The sequence below is a fragment of the Corapipo altera genome, unplaced genomic scaffold (genome assembly GCF_003945725.1).
Source record: "Corapipo altera isolate COAL_440 unplaced genomic scaffold, ASM394572v1 68, whole genome shotgun sequence".
NCBI classification, from domain to species: domain Eukaryota; kingdom Metazoa; phylum Chordata; class Aves; order Passeriformes; family Pipridae; genus Corapipo; species Corapipo altera.
In genome coordinates, this window is record NW_020884919.1 from 1,187,018 (window position 1) to 1,200,536 (window position 13,519).

At 48.7% G+C, this 13,519-nt stretch overlaps 1 protein-coding gene across 9 annotated transcripts in view; it reads right to left on the minus strand.

The window, feature by feature from the left end:
- FMNL2 (formin like 2) overlaps window positions 1–13,519 on the minus strand; it is a 122,773-nt gene that overhangs the window by 36,954 nt on the left and 72,300 nt on the right. For all 9 annotated transcript variants that reach the window (XM_027656197.1, XM_027656202.1, XM_027656201.1 and 6 more), the window contains exons 3-6: window positions 9,646–9,726; window positions 6,540–6,616; window positions 5,036–5,119; window positions 2,739–2,891 (exon numbers count right to left, since the gene is read on the minus strand). In XM_027656197.1, the coding sequence (XP_027511998.1) occupies window positions 2,739–2,891; window positions 5,036–5,119; window positions 6,540–6,616; window positions 9,646–9,726 (395 nt within the window). The remainder of the gene's footprint in view (window positions 1–2,738; window positions 2,892–5,035; window positions 5,120–6,539; window positions 6,617–9,645; window positions 9,727–13,519) is intronic.

A 13,519-nucleotide genomic window follows, 5' to 3' on the forward strand; every position in this document is an offset into this window, starting at 1 on the left:
TTTCTAATGGGCTGGGACCCTGCAAAGGCTGCATTAATATTTATCTGACAGGAGACTGACTCTCAGCAATGCTCCCTCTCCCAAAAAAGCAGCAATAAAATCCCCAAAGCTTCAGCCCCTTTTTTATTCTCCTGCCCTCATTTTGGAGTCGGTTTCCCAAATCCCTGTGCCTCCTCTTCAGGAAAAAGCCCTCAGTTGCCAAGGAAACCCAGAGAGGAGGGAATTGGCAGGGTTTAGCACTGTTAAAAAGAGCTCTGGGAAGGCAGTTGGAGTCGGGGTTGGAAAGGGATGGGCTGAGCCACCAAAGGGACACACAGAGCTCCGTGTCCACCCCAGGCCAGTTCCAGAATTTGGAATTATCCCGGTAAGATTTGACAGCCTTCTCCTTTTTCATCCAAGAGGGAGGAGCACATCTTTCAGTCCAGCTGGGCTGCCCCTGGATCCCTGGAAGTGTCCAAGGCCAGGCTGGACAGGGTTTGGCGCGACCTGTGCTGGTGGGAGGTGTCCCTGCCCATGGCAGGGGGTGGAATGAGATGAGCTTTAGGGTCCCTTCCAATCCAAACCATCCTGGGATTCTGGGATCCCTCTCTCCCTTTGGTTTCCATGACAAATACAGAAGAGCAGCTTCCACATAGCAGAACCTACAGACACATCTGGGTGTCCACATCCCAGAACCCTCATTTACCACTCAGTGGCAGGGCAGGAACCTCCTGGTTTTGCCCAAAAACATCATCCTGCACACCCTCCTCACTCGATGAGCACCTACCTCATTCTCAGGAAAAGATTCCATTTCAACTCTTTGGCAATTCCACAAAAAATAAAAAAACCTTCTTAAAACCTCCCCACCTACCTTTAGCTTTTACTTTTTTAAACACACGTCGTCCCCAGGTATTGAAAAATACACATTTTCAAAACCATGCATTTTAGAACACAGAGTTAAAGAACAAAAACCAAACAACAACAAAGACCAATCCAAATGTGCCAATTCCACACAGTTTCTGCCTAAGCTGCCCCAGTGCTGAGATGGCTCTGGAGGGACAGGGTGTTAAATCCCATTTCTGTGCCGGTCTGGGGCGTGAATAAAGTCTCTATTTATAACAAAAAGATGAAGTGAGATGGACAAGGACCAAAGGCTCTGTGTTTCAGGTATAAAACTTACACCACTACTTGCAGCATGACAAAGGGAACTCGGATCTCGCTTCCAAGTCAAGCCCATCTCACGTCCTCCGCGAAAATCCCGCCCTACAGAAGCCACTACTCTGGGAATTCTATAATGTGATAACCACACGCTTGGAATGCTGGGCACCCTCCTGGGGGGCAGCACCAATCCGTGTGGATACCAGATTATCCGGCATGGGGAGCAGTGCTGGCCCCTGGTTCCATGCCCTGCACAGCCCCGGCTCCGGAGGACCTTCCACTCGGGACTTACGGGATTTTCCGGCCGGGAGCCTCATCGGCAGAGCCCCAAGTGAAGCTGCTCCAGAGGCAGGTGGCTGACCAGCAGCTCTGGCAGCGTTTGAACTCAAGTTGCTCGGGCAGAGAAACCAATCTGATGGTGTGTGAGGGGAGGGAAGGATGAGAGAGAAGCGTTTGAGAGGGAGAAGGGAATGAAGGGGACATCGAGATGGGGAATCAAACAGGTGAGGAACAAAGGGAGATGTGAGAAAGGAAAAAGGATGGAAGGAAACGAAGAGAAACAATGTAAGAGACATGTAATGTATTCCCGACTCAGGCATTTCTAATCCCAAGCTCTCCTCCCAAAAACAGATGGAACCAGCACAGGGCTCTGCCGTTCCTGTCAGAGCAATTACAGAGCAGAGAAAACAAAAAACAGTCACAAAAATAATAAATCAACGGCTCAAGTGATTTTGCTGCACTCCAGAGCCTGGATTTCTTTACCAGAGCTGTGCCTGTCTCCTCCTCTCCGCTGCCTGAGGGCTGGGAACTAAATTTTCCAGGTACTGCTCTGGAGCCACTCGGGCACTGAGCATCAACCCAAGGGTCACCTGCCTGGCAAAGTAGAACAACCTCTGCTGGAAGGAAAAAGCTGGAAGCCAGTTCTCACTGGCTTCCATCTTTTCTTGGACTCTTCTACACTCACAGGGCTCTGTAGCAACCAAAAAAAATCCCAAGTCACCCAGCACTCCAGGTAACACTGCTGGAATCTGAGGGAGGTCCTCGCTGTGGTTTAAATAGTGGAGCATCCAAGGAATGGAACAGCGCTGTCTGTCAGCCACTCCTGGGAAGTGATCCTGCCTTTTCCACACATCAAACAACAAGAAAAAGGCAGGATTGGGAAAGAGAGACTCTGTAGCAAGGAGTGGGGTGGTGAGAGAGGGACACAGGTTTGAAGGATGAAGTGGCCTTTCAAAAAAACAACGGCTCCTGTTGGTGGCAGCGTGGAAGGAACGTGCTGCTGGAAGAGATGGGACACAGATGAGAGCCCCAGACTGGTTGGGCCCATGACACATGTTTTGGAGCAGAGGGAATGGCTTCCCCTGTGCTTTGTAACAGGTGGAAATGCATCCTCAGGCCATCCTGCCCTTGGGAATGGGCAGAGTTATCCCTGTCCCTTCCCCAAGTGTGTAACACTGTCCTGTGTCACTGGCTGAGCCCTTCCCACCTCACACCACCAGCACAGCCACACATTCCCTAGAAATGTCATGGCTCTGCTGGGAAAAGCAGGAAGGTGGAGGATACCCCACTGAGAGAAGGTCCCCCATGCCATGGCCCCGTACCGGAGCGTGGAGTGTCGGCCCGAGCGGGAGACGCTGTTCCCAACCGGGGAGGGCAGGTTGGTGCCCCTGTGCAGGTCCTCGATGGAGCGGCTCCAGGGCTTGGACTTGTCCATGGAGTTCTCCACGCTGTTCTCCAGGCTTTCAAAGTCAAACCTGAAAGGGAAGAGGAATTCCAGCGCCAGCTCAGACACAAGAGATGCCCCGAGTTTTCCTTCCTGTGGGTTTGAGGGCAATCACAAAGTCATCGGACAAAGCCAAGTCTGACAAAATCAAATGAAAAGCCCTCCAAGACCATCGAGTCCAACTGTTCCACCAGCTGTTCCAAGGGCCCTTCCCACCCAAACCAGCCTGGGATTGTGTGATCCCTGAGGTTGGAAAAGCCCTCCCAGCCCATGGATCCCCTCCTGAGTGCCACGGCCAGGCCTTCCTGGGACACCTCCAGGGATGGGTACTCCACCACCCCAAACATGTATGAGGTAAAGGGAATGCTAATGGTTAATAACATTCCTTGTGTGATCCAGTGAAATAGTGATGGAAAAGGAGAGTTAAAGACTATGTGGGGCTTGAGGGACACAACAAAGTCCAGGGAAACGGGATGAGCTCCAGAGAGGGGAAGGAAATCCCAGAATCACAGATTCTTTCAGGCTGGAAAAGGCCTCCGAGATCATCAAGTCCAACTATCCCTCAGCACTGCCAAGGCCACCATTAACCACGTCCCCAAGTGCCACATCCACGTGGATTTTCCATCCTTCCAGGATCAAACAGCTCCGTGTTATTCCACCTCAACATAACACAAATCCAGCACTGGCTGCTCTGCCCATGGAACAGCTCTGCCTTAAAGGAAAGAGTGGGAATGCTGGGACCCCTCTCCACTTCATCTCAACAAATCAGTTGTCCAAGCACCGGTTTGGTTTCCTCCAACACCGTGTTGGCCTCACAAATCTCCCAGCACATGCAATAAATCACCATCATCATCCCAGACCCTTCCCTGCCCCTTGTTCTGCTATTCCAAGCAGGAATTCTTGTTCCCTTTACAGCTTTGGAGGTTGTTACTCATGTTTACCATGTCAGGGGGAAAAAACCCAGTGGGTCACTTGCAGACATTTGTATAAATTTAGGAAGAGAGTCTTCCTCTAAACACTTCTTTTTGCTCTGCACAGTTTTTTCCAGTTAGTCACATTTTAAAACATATAATTTCCCCTCATTAATTTTTCTGCAAGGCCACCAAAAATCCCTTTTCTGTGCAATGATATACCATAAATGTGAGGGCAGCTTTGCTAAAAATAGATTATCAGTATCTTTAACCTAAGGCTTCTTTTTAGACACTTTTATATTAAAAAAATCTGCTACAATACCCTGAATTAATGGGGATATAATGCCCCATTCCTGGAAGTGTCCAAGGCCTGGTCTAGTGGAAAGTGTCCTTACCCATAGCAGGGATGGGCTTTAAGGTCCCTCCCAACCCAAACCAGTCTGGGATGATTCCATGATAATAAATAAATTAATAAAATAAACAACTACTTAGATTTTTCTGCTGAAAATCTACTTCCAATTCTGTGACATAACAACTCATGAAAGCTCATTTTCCCACTCTGCTTTCAGAACACGTGTCATGATTTATCACCCACACAACTAAACAAACGTGACCCCCAACTATCCAGATGTCAGAAGGGAAAAAAACTTGTTTTCCAGCCTTCCCAACTTGAAAAATGCCCCCCCTGAAACTCCTCCTGCTTTCCTGGAGCACATCTGCTGCCCAGGACACCCCCAGCTCTGCCTGTGAGCAGTGGCTGGGGTGTGGATGTGCCCTTTGAACACAGCAGGAACACAATTCCTTAGGGTTGGGCACCGATTCCAAACTTATTTCCAAGGGAGCCTCCAGCCTTCAACACACATTTGTTTTTTGCACCCCTGAGATGATCAGAGGCCAAAGCTAAAAAAATGTGTCAGTGCAGCCCTGGAGATAAAAAATCTCAAGGTTTAAATTCAGGCTTGGGGTGAAATAATTCCAGACTCAAGTTACCATTTTCTCTGCTCTTTAGACCCAGAATCATGGAATTATCAAAGCTGGAAAAGGCCTCCAAGATCATCAAGTCCAACCTTTGAGCAAACACCACCTTGGCAACCAAACCATGTCCCCAAGTGCCACACCCACTCGTTTTTGAAGTGGTGACACCCCCACTGTCCTGGGCAGCCCCTTCCAATGCCTGACCACTCTCCCAGTGATGAAATATTCCCTAATATCCACCAGGATTGTGTATTTTCCGGCAGGAAAGCCCCAGGAATGTGTTACTCACGTGACTGCATATTGTGCAAAGGACAGGTACTCCACCAGAACATCCAGGCCCTTGTTCTCCTCATTCAGGAACTCCCTGACCCACCTGTTAAAAAAACAGCAGAGCCTTTCAGGGCCTTTGGGAAGCCACTGGAATTCTCAGATAAACTGGACAAGCTGCACCACTGAGTAAAACCTTAATTCTCACTCAGAAAAAAAAAAAAAGGCTTTTTAAAATACCCTTTATTATTTAGGAGACTTTAAAAAGCAGCCCTTTAAATGGCTTTACAAATCTACTAAACCCAGGGGTTTTTTTTTTTGGGATGGTCACCTCCAAACACACAAAGTCACACGGACATGGCTTAGTTTTTATCACATCTTGATCTCTAGAAGTCTGTAAAAGCCTGGAGGCAGCACAGCAGGAAAAGAATAATCTGATAGATATCCTGGATGTGCATCCAGCAGTAATTTTGCCTTCTCTTTTTAAAACCTATTAACCCATTCCAGTGAATTTTGGCCCCTGAGTTTCACAAAATAATTCAGAAAAGTCAATTATCTTCCTGGGATTTTGAAGATGCCAAGTGAAAGTTTGGAATTCCATCCATTTAGGGGCAAAGCCAGGGGGCCAAAGAGGCTCAGCACAGCCCAGTTCAGCTCTGAACCCCAAGCAGGGCAGCAAATCCCCCTGGGAGTGGGGAGGTACCACTGGAATTACTGGGGATCCAGGGAGGGATATGGAGCCCCAGGCTCCCAGGGTGGGAATTCATCACCTCTGAGTTATTCTGGTCTTCAGGCTTTGAATCTTTCTCTGTTTACCTGCTAAAATAACCAGCCTGGTGTTCAATAAAGTGGATTTTGAAGCTCATCCTTCAGGCAAGTGAAGCAAATAAATGAACACTGGTCCTGGAGCCTCTTTGCTTGAGCTGGGGCAGCACCACAGCTCCTCCTGCACATCCCAAATTCATGGGGCATCATCCCAAACCCACAGGGCAACACACTCAGGTGCCTCAGTGGTCTGCTGGGTTCCTCAGTGGTGGAAAATGAGGTGGGAATGTCGATGGGAATGGGATGTCTGATAAAAAACTAAACCTCTGGTGATTCTTTGGCTATTTGAGAGGAATTTTCTGCTTTGTGGAAGAGAAACTCTGGTAATTTTACTCCCAGCCAGGCTTCATGAACTGCACCATGTTACAGGCATTAAACAGCGAGGGGAGTTATAAATAAATAAATATATATATATATTTAGCTCTATTATTATTCTAGACACAACCACGGGCTGAGCATGAGCAGAAGTTGACTTCAATGTCTCCTCAGCCTTCACAGAGATGTGGATGAACCTTTAAGGAAAGGATTAAAGCTGAATTATTCTCCTGAGGATGCCCAGCTCTGCTCAGCTGAGCCCCGTGGGCTTTAACAATCAATCAAGTGCCATCACTGCTCGACATGCAAAGAGATGTTTTCTCAAAGACATCCATCAGCAGATGTGAAAAAACAAATCTGAGAGCAGAGGCACCAAAATTTCTTACCCAATGTGGTTTGTCCTTAAAGAAATTTCCAGTTCTCGCAGCACTTGAGTCGACTCTTGGACTCGCCTTCTGAACTTCTGGAACGGAGTGAGCAGCAAAAACAACAATTAGAGTCATGGAGTGCCATTAAAGAATATCAACATCTCAGATTGAATAAAGAAAACAGTTCCCAGGTAAACTGAGAACTCTCCCAAATCCCCAGGAACGCAACAACAACACTCCAGCAGTCAACAAAAACACGCGTGGAGAAACCACTTCTGTTCCCGGGAACAATCTGGAGTTTCCAGGATTAAGAAAATTAAAAGCCTGTAGATAAATATTTCTTTATGAAACAAGCTTTGGTTCAGCATCAAACTCTCTGTTGAGGGCTAGAGCAGATCCTCTCCTTCCTCTGCAAAACCAGGTGGAGAGAGAGACAACGAGGTCGCCTCCTCTCCCATCTGGAGAAGGATTGTCTTCTTCTCCCCTGCCTGTGGAAAAGTGCTAAAACAGCTGGATAAATTCTGGCAAATCCTCATTTTTGAACAAGGGAAATGAGAGCCAAAGTGGATGAAGAATGAGAAGGGATATTGGGAAGGAATTCCTGGCTGGGAGGGGCCCTGGCACAGGTTGCCCAGAGAAGCTGTGGCTGCCCCTGGATCCCTGGGAGTGTCCAAGGCCAAGTTGGAGCAACCTGGGCTGGTGGAAGGTGTCCCTGCCTGTGGCTCAGACACGACTTCTCTGCACCTCTTTCATTAGCTCAGAGCACACAAACCCAGCACCTTCTCCCCCCAGAGCTCTCACATTGTAACTCCAGCAACACAAAATCTTCCCTCCCCAGAAATCAAGGTCAAATATTGATGTTTAAAGAGGCAGATGGTCCATGGGCTGAGAGGGCACAGCAGGAACCGGTAGCACATTCCCACATGGAACTGTCACCTCCAGCAAGGCCAGGCTGCTCTGCCACCAGAGCAGGGAGCAGTCAGAGACTCATGGAATATCCTGAGCAGGAAGGGACCCACAGGGATCATCCGGTTCAACCCCAAGCCCTGCACAGACACCCCAGTGATCCCCCCTGTCCCTCAGAGCGTTGTCCAAACCCTCCTGGAGCTCTGGCAGCCTTGGGGCCGTGCCCACTGTCCTGGGGAGCCTGGGCAGTGCCCAACCACCCTCTGGGGGAAGAACCTTTCCCTGAGATCCAACCTGAGCCTGCCCTGGCACAGCTCCAGCCACTCCCTGGGTGCTGTCCCTGCTCCCCGAGAGCAGAGATTGGAGCTGCCCCTCCTGAGGAAGCTGCAGACCCCTGAGGTCTCCCCTCAGTCTCTTCCAGCTGAACAAACCAATTGCCCTCAGCCCCTTAATGACCCAATTTGGTGCTTAACGAGCTCCAAGAGCCACCAAACTGCAGATGCTTTAAAAAACCGTGTAATTTCAACACCTTTTTATTCCCTGCTCCAAAACTCAGCTCAGCCAAAAAGCAATTGTTTTCCCAGGAAGAGCCATTCCAACCCCAATTAGGAGCTGGAACAACACACGTCCAGCAGCCTGGAGCCACCTCCTCTTGGCCACACTGGGGATCAGCAGCAAAACCACTGACACCACCTCAATCCCAGCAATAATCCCAGTAAGGGGAGCTCTCCCATCTCCATGTGTAAATGTTTCCATCTCACAGCCCAGGCTGAGGAAGGGCTGCGGGTGATACGGAACAACACCACGAAGAGGAACTCTTCGTTATTTTTAGGGGTTATTTTTAGGTCCCTTTGAGTTTCTCATTGGTCATGGGACCCTCAGAGAGGCATCAGGATAAGAAAGGCCTCAATGTGGGCCTCAAGGGAGTGAAGCCAAACACTCCATGAACCTCAAAACCCCTCAGGAGGAAAAACACAAAGACCTTGTTCACCGGGTGCTCAAAAATACTCTGATCAGCCCCCGGCAAATCCAAAGGTTTCCAGATAAATGTGCTCCTACTAAATGGGCTCCTCCTCATGGTCAGAGGCTCCAACAAGAGGAGCACTGTCCCAGGGCATTAGGAAACACAAGCTGGAGCACACAGGGCACTCCATGTCCCCCGCTGCCATATCAGGGATGGAGCAGCACCTCCACGGAAGCCCTGTGTCAGGATCCGTGTTTTCCTGCAGGGCTTATTTCTGGCAGCACAAAGCTGGGATTGTTGAGGACGAGGCAGAACCAGTCCAAGGCAGGATTGGATTTGCTCTGCTGTCTCTTTTTGTTGTTTTCCACAGGCTCTTCCAGCTGTCCCACAGGATGTGAGCTGACGGCCAACGGGGTTAAATCCCAAAGGTTCAGCCACGGACTTCTAAATGGGATGAAAGTTTACTGACAGTCTAAAATCCTGCAGGATGCTCCTAAATTTTCCCTGTGAGGGACTGGCACGGGTTGCCCAGAGAAGCTGTGGATGCCCCTGGATCTCTGGAAGTGTCCAAGGCCAGGTTGGAGCAACCTAGTCCAGTGCCCAGGGCAGGGGGGTGTGGAATGAGATGACCTTTAAGGTCCTTTCCAACCCAAACCATTGTAGAATCCTGTGATTCCATGATTTTATAATAAGCCCATCAGAGTTGGGCTTAGTAATCTCAGAACCAGCCCCAAACACATCCCAGCACAGAATCCACACTCAGGGACACACAAAGGTCGAGTGAAGTGTCTGAGTATCCCACAAGTGATTTCCAAACTATTTGGGATAAAATAACAGGCAAAAGGATGGAGGAGGCTGTGTAAACACAGCCCAGAGGGGGTGAACTGTGCCAGCTGCACTGAACCTCTGCCCTGCAAATTCCCAGGGAAAAGGACTCCAAACTCAACACCCCCCTCACCGGGGTGAGCAAAGTGCCCTCAGACAGTGGTTTTTAAGCCCAGCTCAGTGACAATTTGTCCGACTGTTTATTGGAGCTGAGGTTGTTCAAACAAGTTGTGTTGTGTGTCAGTTGGTCCTTTGCTTTCCAACATCTGCTCCCCCTCCCCGAGCTGTGAAAACTGCAGCAAATTCCCAGTTCCTTTCCGAAGGGAGACTTTGCAGGGGATTTACACAAAGGCAGGAAGGAACCTGGACCCCCAGGACCATCCTGGATGAGGGATGAGGGACAGCAAGAGGAAACAGGATGCTCCTCACCTTCCTGGTGACTGCTGGGTCCAGATAGCCCTTTAATTTCTGGATGTATGTGTGTGGAGGATTCTTCACTTGGAATCTTTCCTGCAAAGGAGACAAGAATAAACATCAGCCACTTCAGAACATCTTTTGTATTTACTTATTCTATATATAAACCACGTGCACACACATATATTTGAAGACTATATAATTAGGTTATAGTTTGATATGTACATGCCTTATACTCCTGAGCATGTAATTTATGCACATATGATATGCATGCAAATAAAATATATTTATATGTATCTTGATAGTCTGAAATTGGATATTTATATCAGATGCATAAAAATACATGTTACATATTCAGGGACAATTTTGAATTTTAATTACACAAACAAACACACACATCTGGAGTTATGGGGTTTCTGCTCTGCAGGAGAGGAAGGAGAAGGGATAGAAAAGTGGATGCAGGTCCATGTTTGATTGAAACCATCACCACAAAAGCCAAGACACCTCTTTTATCACTTGGAAAAAGCCCAAACCCACATTGCATGGGCATGGGAAAAAAGTCTCATCATTCCTTGTTGGGATAACAGGAAGATGAACCAAAGAGTAGCTTTCTGAGCAGGAAGAACAGTTTATCCCACCAAAGCTGCTGAGAAACACGAGTTGTTCCATGAGGAGGGAGCTCTGTCCAAACCTGTGAAGAGCATTACCAAAAGTCCTGATACTATTTGTATCTTGGAAGAGTTTTAAACTATTCTGCCCCCCTCCCTTGAGGAAAGACCTCATACCAGTTTCCTCCTGAAATGTCCCATTTTATAACTGTCATCTGAACCCTCCCTTTATTAGGTCAGGATGAAGTCTTGACTACATTATCCCAAAGTTATTCCAGAATGAACAGGACTCTTCTGCCCAGTCACCAGAACTGTCTGAACACCACAAGTTTTTCCTGTTTTTATCTTGCTGTAAAAAAAGTAATTCATGGTGGTCAGCAGGAAAAAATGAACACAGGAGCCTGCCCTGGTCCCTCAGCCCTCGTGAGAGCTCTGAGGACACGGAGCAGACTCGTCTTTCCTCTTTTACAACCGGATTCTTTTTCCAGGCACCTTCACACCTACGGGCCAAACACGGCTCTGGAATCGGCATTTCCTTTTTTTATCTAAAAAACAGTCCAGAAAATACAAAGTTCTTCACTGACAGCTCCTCTCTGGCCAAAGTGACACCGACAGGGCCTGTCCTGCTCCATCCTCCCCCGGCACAGTGTCCATGGCCACGATTTCCTCTTGGCTCCACAGCACAGATTCTTGGAGCCAGTCTCCTCTCAGATGGTTCCCATGGCTCAGACAGACCCTTTCCTGGAATTACAGAATCCCAGGATGGTTTGGGTTGGAAGGGACCTTAAAACCCATCCCATTCCACCCCCTGCCATGGGCAGGGACACCTTCCACTAGCCCAGGTTGCTCCAACCTGGCCTTGGACACTTCCAGGGATCCAGAGGCAGCCACAGCTTCTCTGCCCAATCTGGGCCAGGGCCTCCCCACGCTCCCAGCCAGCGATTCCTTCCCAATATCCAACCTAAATTTCCCTCTGTCAGTTTGGCAGGACGCTGTTGGGCCATTCTGAGTCAGCCTTACAGCCCCCCTAGGACACCGTGGTTTTACACTGGGCATAAATATAAGTTATTTAGCAGCATTTTCCACCCATTAACCCCTTTTATAGCTCCTTCCCACTGGCAAACAGACAAAAAAGCACTTTGTAAATGAGAGTCTGGCCCATGGTTGACCAGTAAAGAGCTGTGGAGGTACCTGGACCTCTGAGACCACCACCATTCCTCATTTCCCTCAACAGTCCCATATGAGCTCCAGAGGCACTGCAGCACTTGAATAATCCCATCCTTTCCTACAAAACCCACCAAGGTCGAAGTGTTCTCACTGTGCCACTTGGCATTCGTGCCCAAATACTCTTCTTTGCATCTCCAAGTGGTAGAGCACCGAGCCAAAGGTCACAGAATGATCCCAGAAGGGTTTGGGTTGGAGGAGACCCAAAGGATCATCCACTTCCAACCCCCTGCTCCTCCTGACAGCAGCATCCCAGCCCACCAAGGCTCCACCTCCACTCTCCCATTTACCCCTCCCTTTTTGGGGGGGTTCTCTCCTGCTGGGTTTAGTTTAATCCTCCAGAGGAGCTATTTTGCTCTTAAGGATTTATTTCTCTTCCCAACTAATCAGCTGCTGAAGTGACAGGAGCTTTTCCAAACTGCCAATTTTAATAGTTGGAGTCTTCAAAATGAAACGTTTAAGGAGACTCGACGAGCACATTTTGCAGTCTGGGCTGCAGATACTCAATGTTTGTGTTTATTTTCTTAAAACCTGGCTGTAATTATGTATTTATGTAATAATCTCTACAGCAGCTTCAGTTAAAAAGATGCTGCTTATTCCCGTGGAGTGGAATCCTTTGGGCTGAAGGATTTTAAAGCCATTATCCACGAAGAGCAGCCACCAGCAATGCTTTTCCCTAATAAGTGACCAAGAACCACTTGTGGGAAACATCTCCTGGTCCTGGAAAGATTTTTACCGTCCCTTAAAGTGGTTGTTTGGTGGGTTTTTTTCCTGGTTTGGAAAGCCATGAGGGATTAGCCTTTAAAACTGCCCTTTCCTTGCTGTGATGATTGTCTGGGTTTACCCAGATTTGACTGTTTTACATTAGAGGCTCATTAGGAAGCTGCCAGAACCAGGGCTTGGTGCTGTGCAGAGAGGGCAGCCCAAGGCTTCCTGAAGCTTCTGGATCACCCTCAGTGCCTGGTTACAACTCTCCTGCTCCCAAAAAACTGACTGGGAGCTCCCACTGGAGCTGGGAGCTGGTTGGAGGCTGATACTCCCCTTCCCATGAATGCCAAGGAGTTGGAGTCCTCTCATGGTCCTTCCCGGGAGCGTCCCCACAACCACAATTCCCAGCCAACACCAAGGCCCTGCTCTGCAAAACCACGTGCCTCAGAAACCAGAAATAAAGAGCTAAAAGTCATTGCTTTCTCCTGTCTGCTTCCCCTCTCCACTCCTGGCATTCCCAGCTGCTCCCTGGCCAAACCTGCTCTCGAAATCCCGATTTTTATGGCGAGGCTTTGACACTCTCTGAAGGAGGAGGGAAGGGAGGGAGGGGGGGTTTTACCACACACATATAAAGTTTGAAACCCAGCTCTGAGTGGCCAAACTTTGCTCAGCAAACAGCCTAAGCCAGGGGGTGACATCACGACTGGGACGTACGTGGTGGCTTCTCCTCCCGGTCCTGCCAGGATTGAGCCGTTCAGACACAACAAAGTTAATCCATCCTGATGGAACCTGTTTTATCTCCCCTGTGTGACTCATGTGAGCACCAACATTATCTGCAGCCCTGAAAGGAGAGAGGCAGAGCAGCAATAACTCACCACTGCCTTTGTCAGCCACCTACAAAGCAAACTAACTTAATTCCCAAGGATAAAGGCCCCTTTTTCACTTGGAAAATCGCCGAGGATGTGGCTGCCCCATCCCTGGAATGTCCAAGGTCAGGTTGGAGAGGGCTTGGAGCAACCTGGGCTAGTGGAAGGTGTCCCTGCCCGTGGCAGGGGGTGGAATGAGATATCTTTAAGATCCCTTCCAACCCAAACCATTCCATGATTCTGTAATCCAGGGAAAGAGCATGAATGCAGCAGCACAACACGCTCCTGTGCCTCTTTTATCAGCAATATCCAGAATTAGCTCTTTCTTTCCAGATGGATTCAAAAAAATGAGGGCTGGGGGGAGGTTACTTCAGCAGCCAAGAGGAAGTGCTGGATTTCTGCATTTCCTCTTCCACAGGATCCCACAAAGACCTCCATGCATCCCTTGGTCACGCGGATCTGGAAAACGTATCAATTCCGTAA